At 36.1% G+C, this 17,429-nt stretch overlaps 1 protein-coding gene across 4 annotated transcripts in view; it reads left to right on the top strand.

Moving 5' to 3' along the window:
- LOC108556251 (uncharacterized) overlaps positions 1 to 17,429 on the top strand; it is a 417,682-nt gene that overhangs the window by 377,858 nt on the left and 22,395 nt on the right. For all 4 annotated transcript variants that reach the window (XM_017912262.1, XM_017912261.1, XM_017912263.1 and 1 more), the window contains one exon: positions 5,783 to 5,800. In XM_017912262.1, the coding sequence (XP_017767751.1) occupies positions 5,783 to 5,800 (18 nt within the window). The remainder of the gene's footprint in view (positions 1 to 5,782; positions 5,801 to 17,429) is intronic.

Genomic DNA, 17,429 nt, shown 5'->3' with positions numbered 1-17,429 from the left:
CGACGCGGTTTCCTTCCTCGTGGCATTTTCGCCTGAATTTATCAAGTAATAGTCGAATAAAGTTCGGATCTTTCGGTAAACCCTGTATTTCGAATTATGCGCTTCAGTAATCGTCAATCGATTTACTATTCGTGTCCAATCGCTGTACGGCCAGAACTGTCGTAGTTACGCTTTCGACCAGAGAATAATATTCAGACATTCTAGGTCACGAATACTCGATCGTTTTACAGTCTCTCACATTCCTTTTTTCACGTGTTCTTTGGATCCGGTCGATATTCCTTCTCCACATTCCGTAAAAATAATGAACTGTTGGAAAAATGTGCGTGGAATGTTACTTGGAGATAATATTCCAGAAAGAATATCTTCCTCGTTTCATTTGCTATTCAGTTTTACATTTACTTTCTATTACATATGTAAATATGAATCATAATTCTATTGTATTATAAATGTATTTAATATAATATTCAAACATATTTGTATATAAATATTTTACATATTTCTAAATATGAATGATTTTATTAAAATATTCATATATTTAAAATAATATGTTAATATATTTATATATTTCATAAATATGAATTATAATTACATTGAAATATGAATGTATTTGTATAAATTTATTTGGTATTATATTTCTTGCATTAGAGTATTCCAAATATAATTTCAGATGTATCGTAGCTTTCAGTGTAAATTTTATTTTGCAATTATTATTTTTATTGGAAGTTTCTATTTCATTGGAAACCTTTGGAATCCCTGTAATTGAAATATTTCGTTTTATTTGAACGGATAGATATATAGGGTATAAATAAAATGACTATTTCCTAGGGTACATTGATTCTATTAAAAACAAAATTCATTCTATCCGCAAATTTACTTTTATTCCATTGACTAAACGATGTCAGAATATTAATGTTCCTTTTATTTTGTCCCTCGACTTTATGGAGATTCGCCAATAATTTACCAGACAAGTCAATTCGCATTTATTAGTATTCAGAGGTTCTTGGAGGGTCCGTTAGTTAGTCTGAAATTTGCCTCTGTTTAAGCTGAAAGTCTTGTAAGATGTTTCTCAACGCTTTACATTAATGTTCGAATACACAGAATTGGCCCAGAGTATTGCCAAACAGAACGAGCTTCCGGCACAGCAAAGCAATCAAAGTAATTGGCAATTTTCTCTGAAGTCGATCCTTTCGTCGGCATTTCATGGTCAACGTCCTTCGTTTTCTCTCTTTCAACGGCAGAAATCGTGTATTTAAGCAGTAACTAATGGACCGTTTATTGACCGAAACACTTTTCGTCCGGTCGATCGTTGCACAAATTCGATTATCGCCCTTCCCCTCTTCATTATCACCAATTTTCTTCCGTGTATTCCAATTAATTCGATAAATGTCCGTCAACACACGTACGATCATTTATCGACAACATGTGTTTAGACGGTACGTTGTTTAAGCAAACAAGAAGAAAACAGAGAAAAATCGTTATTCTGCTCGTGATCGCAAGAATGCGAAATTAACGGAGAAATTCTATGACCATTGAAAGGATATGTATTTTTATCACTGCGAAATAAATGTCATTCTCCGAGTATTTATTTTAAAAATTGTCGAGGATGAATTAATTAAATGAATTTTATCCAATTTTATCGTATAAATTACTATCTGTCATGTACAGATTTGTATACTTTAAAGGGAAACGCGACATTTTGGGTAAAAATCTTTTTCCTTCGTGAATAAATAAAAATTGTGGATATGAAAAGTGGATTGACAAGTTAGAGGTGATTTTGTTATTTATCTATGGAGCAAATTTCGGTCAAAAATAATGAAAATTGACAGAGTTGTATATTCAGTATGTACAATACTGAGTTTCGTAGGAGAGCATTTAAAGTTTTGCAGGTATAATAAAATTCGATCTGCTGTACGGGCTCTTACAATTTTAATTATTCTAACTTTTCCAATTTCCTGAATTTCTTCTGTAAAAGTTTTATACACTATTCCTTAAATAAACATGGAGAAAAGAATCGACCTTTTATACTGCATCATTCAATTTTGTCGTCCAATTTCCCACGCTCTTGCAATAATTTTAGTTACCATAATTTTTCGATTTTCTTAATTCCTTCGTTAAAACTTTTGCAGAATATTTCTTGTACCACGCGCGTAATTAAATAAACAAATAGGAACGTCTATTTTTTCTTCGGCGAGGGATCGTAGTTCAATTTAGAAAATTGATTCAATTTGAAACTTATTTTTTTCACCTAATCCCTTAACTGCTTGTCCACTGCACGTCTTCTAACACGGTTTGTCTCTTAAAGTATCGGTGTAAGTAACGCCTCGATGCCCAGAATGTATCAGCCACGAGTACTTTACAGGGAGTAAAGTAATTGGCAATTTTCTCTTAAATCGCTGACCCATGCTCAAAGAACCGCTGTCCGCGGTTAAGTGAATAATAGACCACTTACCGATAAACTTGTCACATATTACACACTTTGAAATGATGAAAAACGATAATTCACCGGATCTCTATTCAATTAACTTCGACGTTGGCCCCTTTCACGTGCTCCCGATGCTTCGTACATCGTATAATCGTATTACGAAATTATTCGTGTCGCTAGTAATCAATGAAATCGAACAGAAATTTCTGAGAAATATTTGTGTCCCTATGTTTTGATAAAATTAGTCATCTTATACCACTGTTTATTGTAAAAAATAAATTTTTTCTGTTATCACAGTATCTATGGAAATAACGTATTCTTCGTGTGACGTGTTAAGAATCATTAATTCATATCGGTCAAATGGACTTTTGAACACTTTATGGTATTTATTGTACAATTTATACGATGTCAGTGAGTACGAGGGATTTATCATTTATATAGGATAAGTCGAAGAATATAGACAAGAATTTTGAGCATATCTCAATTACATTATATTTTACAAACTGTCAATTTTGATTTTCTTGACACCAGATATTTAATGGAAAAATATATCATCTCCAAATTTCGAAGAAATTGTGATTTTTCTGAACAGTCTGAAGAATAATGTTACTTATAAAATACATTGGAGTGATAATAATTATATAGTAAATTTTATATATAGAATATCGATGTTTTTATTTTATTTTCGCCTTTTAAATTGCGATTCAAAGCCAATTCTTTTTTCTCGTTTTTCCTTCTTCGTAAATTATTTCTTCCACATCGTTCTTCTTGTATCACCTGTATATAGATATATATACGATTTATGTAATTCATAGTAATCTTCGTTTAATGTCCAAAACGAAGGAAAGCTTACATACTGTCTGTACAAATAGTCACAATTAATTTCCAATACATGCAAGGCATTTTCAATTTCCTGGAAACCTAAAGCGTTTTGTGTTTTCGCCATGTGAGAGAAGCAAAGGAGAAAGCAAGATTATTCGATGGGAAAATTGCATTTTAATTATCCCGACGAAAAATATTGCGAAAATACCTTGTTTTTTCTACCTGAAGTACAGCTTCATTTCGACGATAGGTGTTTCTTGGAAGGATATGAAAGCTGAAACGTCTATTAGCGTTAAAGATGCAAGCGATCGATTCAGTAAAAGCGTACAAGTTCCTCGAATACGTATTCGAATAAATCAATATCCCAGTTGGCGCAGAAATGAACTCGTGTCATTGAATTCATCGTTTATCCGATTCGACACAGGTTAACTCCAATTTTTCCGTTTCGGTGAGCTTACTTGGATGTTTAAGAACATCTGTTGCACGGTACAATTCGTTTAATAGCCCCTGATGGGAAGTTAACCCTCTCGTTATGGAGGTGTATATATACGTGCCCTCGAATATCGGGTGATCGTTTCTCAAAATTGTGGAAATGGATTCTCTGTAATGTGAAAGCACTTGTACATTTATTTCTACGTGTTCTTTCATTGGTATCATTAGGTTCTTTAATTTTCGCCCTCGGATCTGTTCTATATTGGCAGAGAATGGTTTAAATTGTATATAAAAAGATTTTCAAATGTCCGAATTTTTCAATTTTTCAATTTTCAGATTTTTAGATTTTTAGATATTTAAGTTTTCATAATTTCGAATGCTTGAATCTTTTAATTTTCACATTTCCAAATTTCTAAGTTCGAGTTTTAAAATTTTTAAATTTAGGCAATTTAAATTTTCTCAATTTCGAATATTTGAATTTCTGAATTTTCTAATTTTAGAATTTCGATATTTTAGAGTTTAAGGAATTTTAATTCTCAGAATTTCGAATATTTGAGTTTCTAAATTTTCTAATTTTAGAATTTCAGTATTTTCGAGTTTAGGGAATTTTAATTCTCAGAATTTCGAATATTTGAATTTCTAAATTTTCTAATTTTCGAGGTTAGGGAATTTTTACACTTGCGAATTTCCAGGTTTGAGTCTTCAAATTTTCAAATTTAGGGAATTTCAATCTTCTAATTTTTGAATTTCGACAATTGCGAATTTCCAGGTTCGAGCCTTCAAATTTTCAAATTTAGGGAATTTAAATTTTTTAATTTTTTAATTTTTGCACTTGTAGATTTCAAAGTTTGAGGTTTTAACTTTTCCAGTTCAGAAATTTCAATTTTCTAAATTTATTTTTCATTGTTCACATTATCTATTTATTAGTCACAGTAAAGTCAATTAGGAATACTTATGATCACCTCTATCTAAACTGGACTTGAAAAATCCATGATAGAAATATATGGTAATGCGGAACGAGAGTCTTAGCGTATGCGATCTGAGTGAAATTGATTATCTTCAGCTCCTCACGAAGTAATTGAGCGGAAAGTAGTTGAGTTGGCGTAGCAATATTTAAAAAGATGCAGACAGAATGCATTTAAAGCACCGAATTTCAAGTGCAGGAAAGGAGCGAATGTCTCGCAACCTTCGATTTGACTTGCAGTGGCGGTCCAGTCACGATTCGATCACCGTTGAAATGTCATTCACTGCAACTGAAACGTGACTGGAACATGAACAGTATCGTACTTTCCTGGATTCAGGAAACACTAAACAGTGATTGAACTGTGACTGTACTACGGCTCGGTCGTTAATACGAATTAAACTTTAACGCGATGCAACAATTGCTCAGGTCATTAGACATACCAGTCTCTAATAATCTTCACCGTGCTTACCTCTATCAATCCATATCCATTTCACACGAATCCCATTCGGAGAATTTACCACTGTAATTTCATTTCTTCTCGCATAATGCACAAAGCTCATCAAAAATGTCCGTTCGCAAAATATTAAAAAATTTTTTCCAGTCTTCGCGTGAAACGACGAAAACGGAAAATGAACGTTTCCATTGCTTTCACGTAGGCAACAAGTAATTTGCGAAAAACTTTTTTATTGTTTCAGCGGAATTCGTTTGATGTTTTGTCTATTGTACCTGGTAATTTCTGATCGTTTGTTGGTCGCCATTCCACCGACTCTCCGATTCCGTATCGCGAAACATGATCGTACATTTTTCTCTTTGTTCATGCTGTCGGTATGTTTTTTTTGAAATGGTAAAAACATCACCTTTCTGTTGTCCCGAGGTTTATTTTGTGTTAGGCTTTATAACGAACGGACATAGGTATTGGTTTCATTGAATATCGTACCATTTTAACGCGTGGAACAAAAAGAGATAGTTGGACGGAAGTCGTATAAAAATTTCTAGAATTTCGACGAAATGAAAAACCGAGTCTACGAGAGATTAATAACAGAGATTAATTCAAAGCTTTACCGTAGCATATATTTCCTTATATTACTATAATTCTTAAGAGAAGCTCTTCAACTAATCGTTTATTTTATTTTTGATTTCAGGGACTACTACTATGATAGGTGAGTGCGAATTGTGTGGACATGCACAGTTTCGATGAGTTACTGATTTTAAAAATACGGTGGTGTGCGGTACTCGGGTATGTAATATGAAAATTCTTTTTCCAAATATTTTCCGATATAACTATATTCCCCATATTCTCGTTTGATAAAAATCAACGATAAACGCTAGTTAACGAAAATTTAATTACCTGCTTAATTAAAAATTTAGAAGGATAAATAGAAACAATTGTGATTTTAAGATATCATTTTCATCGTTTAAAGGAAAGGAAATTTCTATGCAGCTGATTTTTTCATCAAAAAGTGAAGTTAAGCTGATTTTATAACTATATTCCCCATATTCTCGTTTGATAAAAATCAACGATAAACGTTAGTTAATGAAAATTTTATTAATTGCTTAATTAAAAATTTAGAACGATAAATAGGAACAAATGGGATTTTAAGATATCATTATCATCGTTTAAAGTAAAGGAAATTTCTATGCAGCTGATTTTCTCATCGAAAAATGAATTTAAGTTGATTTTATAACTATATTCCCTATTTTCCCGTTTGATAAAAAGCAGCGATAAACGCTAGTTAACGAAAATTTAATTACCTGCTTAATTAAAAATTTAGAAGGATAAATAGAAACAAATGGGCTTTTAAGATATCATTATCATCGTTTAAAGGAAAGGAAATTTCTATGCAGCTGATTTTCTCATCGAAAGGTGAAGTTAAGCTGATTTTCGTTCATATAAAATAATGCTTCCAAATCAGCCGAGTGTGTGGAGGGCTAGGTGTCCCGAGTGTGCGTGCAGTTTTGAAAAGCAGGCACATAATTTGCCGTCGATGCTGGAATTATAACTACCAGACCGTAAATCATAATTATTATCTCGGCCCGTTTCCCGAATGTTTTACTTCTGCCTCGCGTATGCGATACGCAAGAGGAATATCAGCAACAATATTGAAGTTTATTAATTTATTTTTCCATATCGTTTCGCGTTGATGCATGAACGCATTTATTACCACCCGGAATCGATTAAACCTGCTGGAATTCAAATTCGAGCAGCAACGACTACCCGCGAATTTTTACCGGCTTAATAATCGACTTTATTTCCATTTTTCTTTCGTAATGATAATCCAGCGTTATTTTCGTATTCGTCGGAAATTCAAACAACGACGAGTATGCGCGAATTTTCATTCGATCTAATACGCGACACCGTTTTCATTTTTCCTCTTACTTTTCGTTTTCTTCTTTTCCCTCTCCCCGATATTTCCCCCGTTAATCGTGGCGTGAAAAAACAATAAAGAAGGTAATTTTTCAGTTAGTCACATGGACGCGTCATCGCTTTATTTCTAGCGGCAAATTGTTTGTTACCACGGCTCGCGTGGCACAATACGTTCACCGCGATTAATATTCTATTAACGTTAATTGGTATGCGGATTTATTCGATCGCCTCTGAAAGGTGCAGACGTAGCAAACGTCAGACCGTGAAATCGCCGGTAACGAGTGAATTTTATTCATAAGTATAAATTAAAACTTCGACGCTCGTTTAATCCAGGTCGCGCGTGCTCGTTCGTTTCTTCTCCCTTTTTTATCGGCAGCGAAAAATTAAAAACGAACCACAAACGGTGGAAAGAGGGAAATAAAATAAAAGGGAGAAATAGAAAACACAGGAAAGAAAAGAATATCCAGAAAATATGAGAAGAGAACGACCGACCCTAAAGGGTTTAGCCGCGAAGTTGGAATGGAAAATCGCATTCGAATGAACTCGGGGGAAGATTTAACTCCGGCAAGATCTTGTGTGTATCGTCGTCAAAGGGGAACTTTCCAGGCTGTCCATTTAAAAGCCCGCGGTGAAATTCTTAAAAGCGCTAAGAAGCACTACTTTCTAATACCGAAATACTGCGACTACCCCGACACGTGTGTGTATATATGTATGCGTGTGTGTGCTTGCTCTGTAAGTAAAAGCTATTTCCTCGATCCGGGCCAACGCGATTTTTTAAGTCAGCGAGAAAGGTAACCCGGTTAAATAAAACATTACGAAATCAAGACGCGTGCAGAGCGGCGACAGAAGCTCGATGTAAGAGCTTCCAGGACGCGAGCTTGGCGAGAGATCCTCTCTGGTCGAAGAATTTTTCATATTTATCGTATCGGCAGCCAGAGACGTCGGCGTACCGCGACAAATCAGAGATCCGCCTTCTTGAATGGCGGCAAACGAAGCGTGCAGGGTTAATTAGTCGACGAGCAAACACCAGCGACAGGATACATTAACACTTAATTACTCGCCGAGTACACGCGATCGCTCTTTCCTTTTTTTCACCCTCTCCTGCCCTCTTCCGCCTTCACTCCCGCCATTTTTCCACCCTCGAGGTATTTCTCCAATTAATCGCCGGCTCGGTCGCCCAAGGAGCGAACAAGGACCGGGCTGATTGAATAGAGAGAACTTAAAGAGGCCATGCACGTGCGATTATCAAAGAACGGTACACGCCAACGTTATTATGCTTACGTGACCGTAGATAATAATTATTACAGCCCGACCGCGGCGCGCTGCTGACCCTTCTCGCGTATATTTCACCTAACAGCACGCGGCGAGTCGGCTGAAACGGCATTTTTCTCTTATTTGTTCGCACCCTCGCGTCGTCTGAATTTCCGTATAATTTCGGATCCGCTCGTGACGCGACCGGCGAACCAAGGCGAATCGCCGGCTATTTATCGCGCGATAAATCCCCAGGTTGCCGGATATATCGATTTTATCGCCGAATATTTCCGGTGGACAAATTTTTGTAGGAAACGAGATCAATTAAGCCACGTCCGAAAGGTATTTAGATCCCCCCACCGTTCTATTTCCACTCGAATATATTTCCCAAACGTCAAAGTGTCTTCAAAGCGACCGAACGATCTCCGTAAAATCGCGCAGTTGGTATCCCGTGAACCTCGAATTTATAGCGAACGCTGCTCCGCGTGGATAATCTTTGCGTCGACGAAATATTGGGGAAAAAGGGGGTGGAAAAGTCGCATCGAAAGGATGTTGTAATAAACGGAATTTGTGCTTTTAGTTATCATCGATGAACCTATTTTCAATTTTAACCTACGTGTTTCGAAATTTTTATCAAATTGGTGGTCAATTAACATCAACGTAACATCCATGCCAGGCCATTTTTGCCCGACATGATCCCCAGGCCAGCTGTTTTTGACTAAAAATTGATATTTTGATTTTGCAAAATTTAATTTGTCATAAAATATGTTTTCAGCGCATTAAATAAATATACCAAATATTAAATGTACCATTTATGGTACACGTGGGCTGCAGGTCAAGGTAACGTGGCACGAATGTGTTAAGAAAATTCGCATATACTGGAGCTTTCGTGTGTACGCTATCATACCAATATTTTGAACATCTATGACATCGTCAATCAAAAGGAACAGATGTTTTTCGAGCTCCCTGATATAATTTATCTGTCAACTTTCATCAGTATCTATTGACACCATGTAACACATAAACCGCTAGCTAATGACATAACATTCTTAATGACAGAAAGACATTGGAACCTCTAGTCTAATACTCTGGACAGACCTATTTTTCATTTTTCTAGAATGCACAGAAGCGACTGGAAGCTTCGTGGACTCTGGACAAACGAATAATTCGGCCGCATTCACGCGTAATTTCGACCTAATAACGCGACCACGATCCACCGCGTTCTTTTCATCGCGATCGAGCATCGAAATCGATAAATGCAGATGTACCAGAGTGGAACGCAGTGGCCATCAGAGGTAGCCATGGTAGCGAGGTGGAGGAATCGAACGAAAGGTCGGAGGACACACGCGGTGGCCTCGCAACCGGTACCCCGGTCCTTTTGCTTTAATTGTTGCGATTCAGAGACAGTTCGTGACCGGCCTGGAGAAAGAGCGATGCCGGTGCAAAAGCGGAATATGCCGGGCCGAATAAAAGTCATAAGCTCAGGTGAGGCCGTTGCCGGGCAGCCGCGTGGAACGGAATTATAACCGTGGGCTGGAAAAACATGCACGGGTCCGTGGCGCGCCCTTTTCTTTCGGCCAAACACAACGATAAACCACGTGACGTCGCTGCTTTTCGTTGCTTTATTAATTCTTCTAGCGCAACGGTGTACGAGGCCGCACGACCTCTCGTTCTTTCCTCCCTCCCCCCTTTTTTCTTTTATTTTCCTTCCCCTTTTTCCTTTTTCAATTTTTTTTTTCTTCTTTTTTTCATTTTTTTCCCTCCTTTTTTGTGGCTAGCGAGAGCACTGTTTTCCGACGGACTTTATATTCCATCCTTGTGCCCTGCTTTAAATATGCAACATGCGCGCCATAGAAAACACACATCGTGTAACGCACACGGGCCATCCAAACGCCACGAGCGACACGCGTACACGCCGCGCGGAACATTGTCCGTCGACTATAAAGGAATTGATTGCTTTTCGTGTATTTTTTTTTTCTTTTTTTCTTTTTCTTTTTATTATTTCATATGTTTCCTTCCTTTTTCATTATTTCGCCCATTTATCGTCACATCTCGTCCCGTGACCCCCACCACCTGCCGAATTCACTTTTGTACACGCGTTTCCCTTTTTCATGGCGAACTCTGTCGAGTACTTGCCGGCAATTTTTGACCAACTTTTTTCATGGGAATCGCCGTGTCGCGCTCTGCCTGAACCGTGACGAGGAATTCCGGGATTGGAATAACGACGGGTAAAGAAGTCCGCTGAAATGGAAACACCTTGAGGATTCGAGCGTTCGACTCAACTTTCTTGCTTGTCGCGAACGCGGTTCTGTTCTCGGTCCCGACGAAGATACAGCGGTGATTTGTGGCCGGGAAATAGTATTTCGAGATCACTTTAATGGTTATCTGCTCCGCGTAGTAATTCCCGACATGGATTTGAGGAACAACGATCATTGTGTTCATTAGAGAGGTATTATTTTTGGCGGGTCATGTTTTCACTTGAGTTTTGTAGGTAGTGCTTTATCGAGCGAGGAAAATGACGCGTTGTATTTTATATTTTTCACGATCGTAAATGGTTTGGATTGTTTAAATTTTTAGGGTTGGAGCGCGAAAAATATTTTAAAGGGTGATAGATTGACACGTTTAATTTCTGTTTCTCTAGGTAATGTTTCACAAATTGTATCGATTTTCAAACATCTTAAATTATTCCTAGATAAAATATTTTAAAGGGTGATAGATAGACACGTTTAATTTCTGTTTTTCTAGGTAATGTTTCACAAATTCCATCAATTTTCAAATATCTTAAATTATTCCTAGATAAAATATTTTAAAGGGTGATAGATAGACACGTTTAATTTCTGTTTTTCTAGGTAATGTTTCACAAATTCCATCAATTTTCAAATATCTTAAATTATTCCTAGATAAAATATTTTAAAGGGTGATAGATAGACACGTTTAATTTCTGTTTTTCTAGGTAATGTTTCACAAATTCCATCAATTTTCAAATATCTTAAATTATTCCTAGATAAAATATTTTAAAGGGTGATAGATTGACAGGTTTAATTTCTGTTTCTGTAGGTAATGTTTCACAAATTATATCAATTTTCAAACATCTTAAATTATTCCTAGATAAAATATTTTAAAGGGTGATGGATTGTCACGTTTAATTTCTGTTTCTCTAGGTAATGTTTCACAAATTCTATCAATTTTCAAACATCTTAAATTATTCCTAGATAACGAAGGTGATGACATTCGTTGAAAACTAACTGACAGCAGATGAAATTCGAATATTCTTTTTTATTTTTCAGATTTACATGAATGCTGCCTTTTGGCAAAATAATTCTAACGCAGACGAGTAATTGAACATATAATATTTCTTAACGTATCCAAACTTTATCCCCATGGAATTCGCTTTTTCCAAGCTTCAACGAAAGTGCCGTGTTTCGACTTGGTAAAATTAAGCGTTCACGAGTGTGCCACTCATAAAAGCCGTCCTTTTCGTATGTAGTAGCGCGTGCAAAAATGGTCATTTCAGTTTAAAACTACTATCGAGGGTCTGATGCTCCGGTAAAAGTCCTGGCTGAAAGCAGCGTTAAAAGCGCCATTAAAAACACTGTATGAATTCCTGTCTGGTTTAATGATTACAGATTGAGGGGAACCGTGATCCGGTCGTAAAGCTCAAAGCCGTATGTGTAAATTGTGTGCATTTTATTTTCGCCGATCGCCGTGAAAAGAAATGGGCACGGTTATCCGTGTGTGCAGACGAAAATATCAGAACGGAAGGGAACTAAGAAAGAAAAGAAGAAACAAGCCGAACCAATATTCCAAACGAGTTATTTTATTCATCAATCCATCGCTGTGTAATTGAATTATTGAGGCTGATTGTTTTTTTTCAGTAACAATATTCGCCATTTGCACGAACCTGCCTGTAGTATTATACCCGTGATTGTTAAGACATTAATCAAGAGTTCCGAATCCTTTCACATTATCGTGCACTGCAAATGCTTAATGAAACGGTTTATGACGTCAACGTTATTTAAGTTGTATAAATGGAAGTAATCGCAATCGGGTCAGTGTTTGTTAAATTTATAAAAATTGCCATTATACAGGGCGAGTTTTATTAATATCGAAGCAGATTAATTATATTCGCTATACGAAAATTATTAATATAATAAATTTGTCATATTATTATCGGTTATAACATTAAGCATGATCTACGGTATTAGTAGGAATGATCGTTCATTCGGAAATTCCTTCTTTTGTTATGCAAATTCTCCAAATCTGCGAGAAATTGGCACTAAAGGTATTCAAACTTTAAATGATCATAACTTTCAAATTAATCATGCATTTTCGACAAGAATTAGGGTGTTAACGAGTTAATACTCTCTCCTTCAAGACACATTTTGTTTCATATTGATACGACTATTAGTTATCCAGATATAGTCGTTTAAAGTGAACCCTAATTTTTAATTCTTTACTATCGCCTTCTCGCTCGCACGCTCGGATCTCTCTCTCGCTCTTGTGTCGCAGCCTATTCCAATTACAGACAAAGTGACATTCATTGAGAAATATTTCTGCATTACTTCAAATGCTGCGCTTCAAAATTTTCTATCTCGGGATTTAATTAATCTATCGATTTAAAACCAAAAGCACTATAAAGGGCGTATTCTCCCCTACCTGTGAAACAGTTTACTGCCAATATTTTCTCATTTTTTCCATGTGTATTTTTTGTTTTAACAGGACGTCGAATCCATGTTACATTGCAAAAATTATAGAGGAACTTTGTGAATCGTGTATCGATTATTTACATAAAGTAACAAAATGAATTTTATTTGTTTGTCGAACACGTATGGAAGTAAAATTCCGGTTTATTTGATCTCACTTTGAAACAGCGCTTGTGCGCAGAAGTTTTGTAATGGAATTAAGAGTTACGTCGCTGCCCCGCGATTCAGCCGTCCTACAAAAAACTATTATATCGAAGAATTATGTGGTGAGAATGGCGCTGAATATTCGAATGGGAAATTATCGCCTCGCGTTTAGCTTTGTCTTCGTTTTGCTCCAACTTTTCTGATTATTCTATCGGAGGCGGAGATAAAACCCTCTTTATGGTTTTGAAATTCTTTGCTTTTCTCCTGCTATTTTCCCTACTGAATTCCTGCGAGAATGAATTTCTTCCAACCCAGGAAAAAATAATTATTTCACTTGAATTATTAGTCTACTTAATTATTTTACTTCGATTAATTTTCCATTGAAACCCTGTTATATCAATAATCGAATAATTAGATATTCTTTTTAGTATTTTTTTAAATATTATTTCTTCCTGGTAATTTTAAAAAATATTTGGCATAAGAAAGAATGATCATCGGTCTATGAGCAATCGATATGTTAATATTTACAGTTCAAACTCCATACCTAATCGTAATTTTAATATCAATAGAATGGTATCGTTAATCACTTTCTCAATGTATCGAATTTCTGTAGGTGTTACTATGATTAGAAATAAATTGTTTAAGCAAAAATCGGAAAAGTATTCGGTGCTTTTTATCAGTTCCTTCGTGTCACAACCCATTCAGGAAAGCAGTGGCGTTCTTGTATCGATTAAATTTGACGTTTCTGGCAGCTGACACTTAATTTGACACAGGTCCGATAGACATCTGAAATCCGTGCACTTAATGTATGTTGATGGGGATCAAGCTTATAGGCCGGGGTGCTGTAGGGGTCACGATGCATCGTGTCCAGTTAAGCCTCCTAGTCACAAAGCGATGTCTTGAGGGACGAATGTCCCTAATTAACCTGACACCCTTCGGTGTATGTGTGCGCGCCCTAGTGCAGTCAGTCGTTACACCGTTATACCTGCAGCCAATTCAATTTGTAATTAATCTTCCTGCTTCGAGGTAGAGAAAATTCACAGGAGAGCCATTTACTTAATTGAACGTCGTTCATACGCGATAAAGATCTTAGATGCACATTTGCCACGATGTCGTCGTTTGATATTTCATGGTCAGATTTTAGCTCCTCGTCTTCTTCTTGGGTAATTAAGTAACTTGAAAATTCGGATTTTCTTTTAAACTTTGCGAGTTTATCGGGGACCATGAAATTGAAACTTAAAATTTCGTTTAGTCACAGTAACGATGAATTTGTTGTTGGAATACAAAATTTGTATTGTTCTAATCATTGAAAATTATTGGATTTTCATTCCACACATTTTGTCATACCTTCCGTAGTTTTAACTCTTTGCAGTCGGCGATTTTTTCGTTAGTAAATAAGATAATAGTAAATAAGATAAATAGTAAATAAGAAATCGTATATAAATTAAAACGTAGAATTATTTTATTTCGATATTCCACGCATCACTGGGTAATTTTGAATTTGATATGTTAATTAACATCTAATTTATTTAATATTATAACATGAGTAAAAAAATATTTAAATGGATATAAGGGGTATTTTCACCCTGTAGTCGATAGAAACAAAATTTGCAACTAATAAATGTACAAAGTTTCCAAAGAATCTGAATTTTTATCTTACCTAGTGTCCCTCGTTAATCATTTAGTATAAATTTTTATTCGAATAAACCAAGTATCAGTATTTTTTTATATATTCATACTTCTAATATTACGCATACTGGAGACTCGAGATATACCTTAACTTGGTACTTCCCGGTGCATGGCTTTTGATAAATGTGATAAGATAGAATTTATGAATTTATTAAATTTGTTTTAATGCCAATGCAAATGGGTCTGCATTTATTCATGAATAATTTAAGATAAAGGTTCTCTGTCGCGCACGGTAATTATATTCGTCGAGAAGGGAATGGCTGTTAAGTTCGGTTAGAAAAAAGTTGAAACGTACTTGTCGAAATTAAGTTTGTCCATGTCTAATAAGGTTCCTTAAAATTCCAGCAGAATTCAGGTTTTTGCGTTCCAGTGAAATTAGTTTTCTTTCTCGTTCCAGTGCTACGTACGCGTAAATGAATATATATAGGTGCGAAAGTGGCATTTAAAGAAATTTCCGAAATTATATTTTAAACTGTCCATAACTAATTTTTACGTTCATCCGACGAGCTTGATCTCGCTTTTCTATCATCTTCGTATTACCCGTACTCAATTTTCTCCTTGTTCCTATTCCTGCGTTTTAATTCGCTTTTTTAAGCCTGCCACGGTGATTATTATGGGTTATATAATTAAATTACAGGGGATACCGTGAAAAGCGAAATTGGGGACAATAAGCTTGTGATATAAATCTTCGTTGCACGAGTACGAAATAGAGGTTAATTGTAGCTGTGAAACGATACCCTGAGGGATGAATATTCCTGATTAACTCGATATCCTTTCTTGCGTATACACCAGGGTATTACACCTACATTACATCCAATTTGTAGTAAAATTGCAGGTCATACATGAAACGCTGCTAACAAAATTCCCTGCCGGATTTAATTAACGCCTTTAACGTTATCGATGATCCTTACGATTTTCTCGTAAATTAATGTCTCGTCTTACGCACATCTTAACCCCTCGGCATAGAATAGCGATGACTATTTCATACATCGTTCGAGATATCCACGTCACCGAGATACTATGAACATATTCTAACTCGCGCGTCATTTACACTCTTCGGAATTACTAATTTAATTATTCCTCGGTTTCTTCCAATCCTCTCGATTTGTCTCGATTTTTTGGCTTTCTCAATTTACTTCCGTCCGAATCCATTCGAGATATCCACGTCACTGGGGTACTATGAACATGTATTATAGCTCACGCATCGTACGTTTGGAAATATTTTATACTGTACGGAAATACTAATTTATTAATTATTCCTCGGTTTCTTACAATTGTCTAGATTTTGCTTGATTTTTTTAGCTTTCTCAATTTGGTTTGGCCTCAAATTCGTTTGAGATACCCACGTCACCTGGGTAGTATGAACATATTCTAACTCACGTGTCATAAGTTTGGAAACATTTTACGCTCTATGGAATTACTGATTTAATTATTTCTTGGTTTCTTCCAATCCTCTCAATTTTTCTCGATTTTTCTCGATTTTTCTGAATAATGTCCAATTATTCGAATATTTGAGCGATGCCTCTACCGTACAGTTCGAGGATGTCGATCTCGCGGAGTTAAGGAATTGGTTGTTCGATGAATTTCTCCTTTATTTTCCCTTTCTCATTTTCTTTTCGTATTTTCTTTCCATCCTCAAAACAAAACCGCAAATCTTCCTATGTCATTTACCGAAAGGACAAGCGAAATCGAGTTAGCGTCCAATTACGAAATCGGCCAGAAAGTAACGCTGTTACGAAACGTGAAATTCGCGGGACACAGTGAGGGCAGCATTAATTCGTGAAAACTTGGTTAAGCTTTTCCATCCTCTTTCTCCCGGACGCGATACGTAATTAGAAAGGACGAACTCTCTCCTGGTCCACGCCTCTTTCGTCTCCGCCCGCAACACGGGGATTGTCTTGCAGTAATTTGCATTGGTTTAACAGCCAGTTTCAAACTACTTGGCGTTACGTTGCACGCCTATCGTCTAATTTGTAGCGACCAGCGTACATGCACACATACAAGTCAGCCAGCAAAAAGCTCGTCGTTCTTCAACGACAGCTCGGTTTCTTTGTCGCATCGGGCTTTTAGATAGGGATTTTCGTGTCCTTTGACAGGGTACACAGTACTGATTACCCAGGAAGCTGGATAATTTGTCCCAGGCAGCGATTCTTGCGAGTTAGGCAAGAATTAAAATGTTAGAAAATTGTTAGAATCTTAACACGCAATGTAGAAATGAATGATGAATTTCTTAAAATTTAATCAAAGAATAAGGGACACATTTTTAATTTTCCCTTTCCTTTCCCAAAATATCGGATACGTCTAAATTCATTCTGAATACAGACCAAGTATGCATGTATAAATCTGTAATTAAAAATTCTGTATTCGACGTTACCACTTTTGTAACTTGACCCAATGGCTCTTGCATTAATCTTCTCTTGACATTTATCAGTGACCTATTTACTTGAATTTATTAATGTAATACGTCAGGTTTGCACAAATCGTGGTAAATTTATTGTTAATTACTAAATGGATTTAAAGCGCCTTGCTAAATTTTGCGTTTATTTTAAGCTCGATTTTACTACATATTTGACGAAGTGGTATTTGTAGATTGACATCTTAGTATTGGTTCTTTCGTCTGCAGCGTTATGTGTAAAT

Source organism: Eufriesea mexicana, unplaced genomic scaffold, assembly GCF_001483705.2.
Source record: "Eufriesea mexicana isolate 0111107269 unplaced genomic scaffold, ASM148370v2 scaffold377, whole genome shotgun sequence".
Taxonomy (NCBI): Eukaryota; Metazoa; Arthropoda; class Insecta; order Hymenoptera; family Apidae; genus Eufriesea; species Eufriesea mexicana.
Note: the sequence above shows the minus strand (reverse complement) of the source record. Positions and strands in the feature narration are given on the sequence as shown.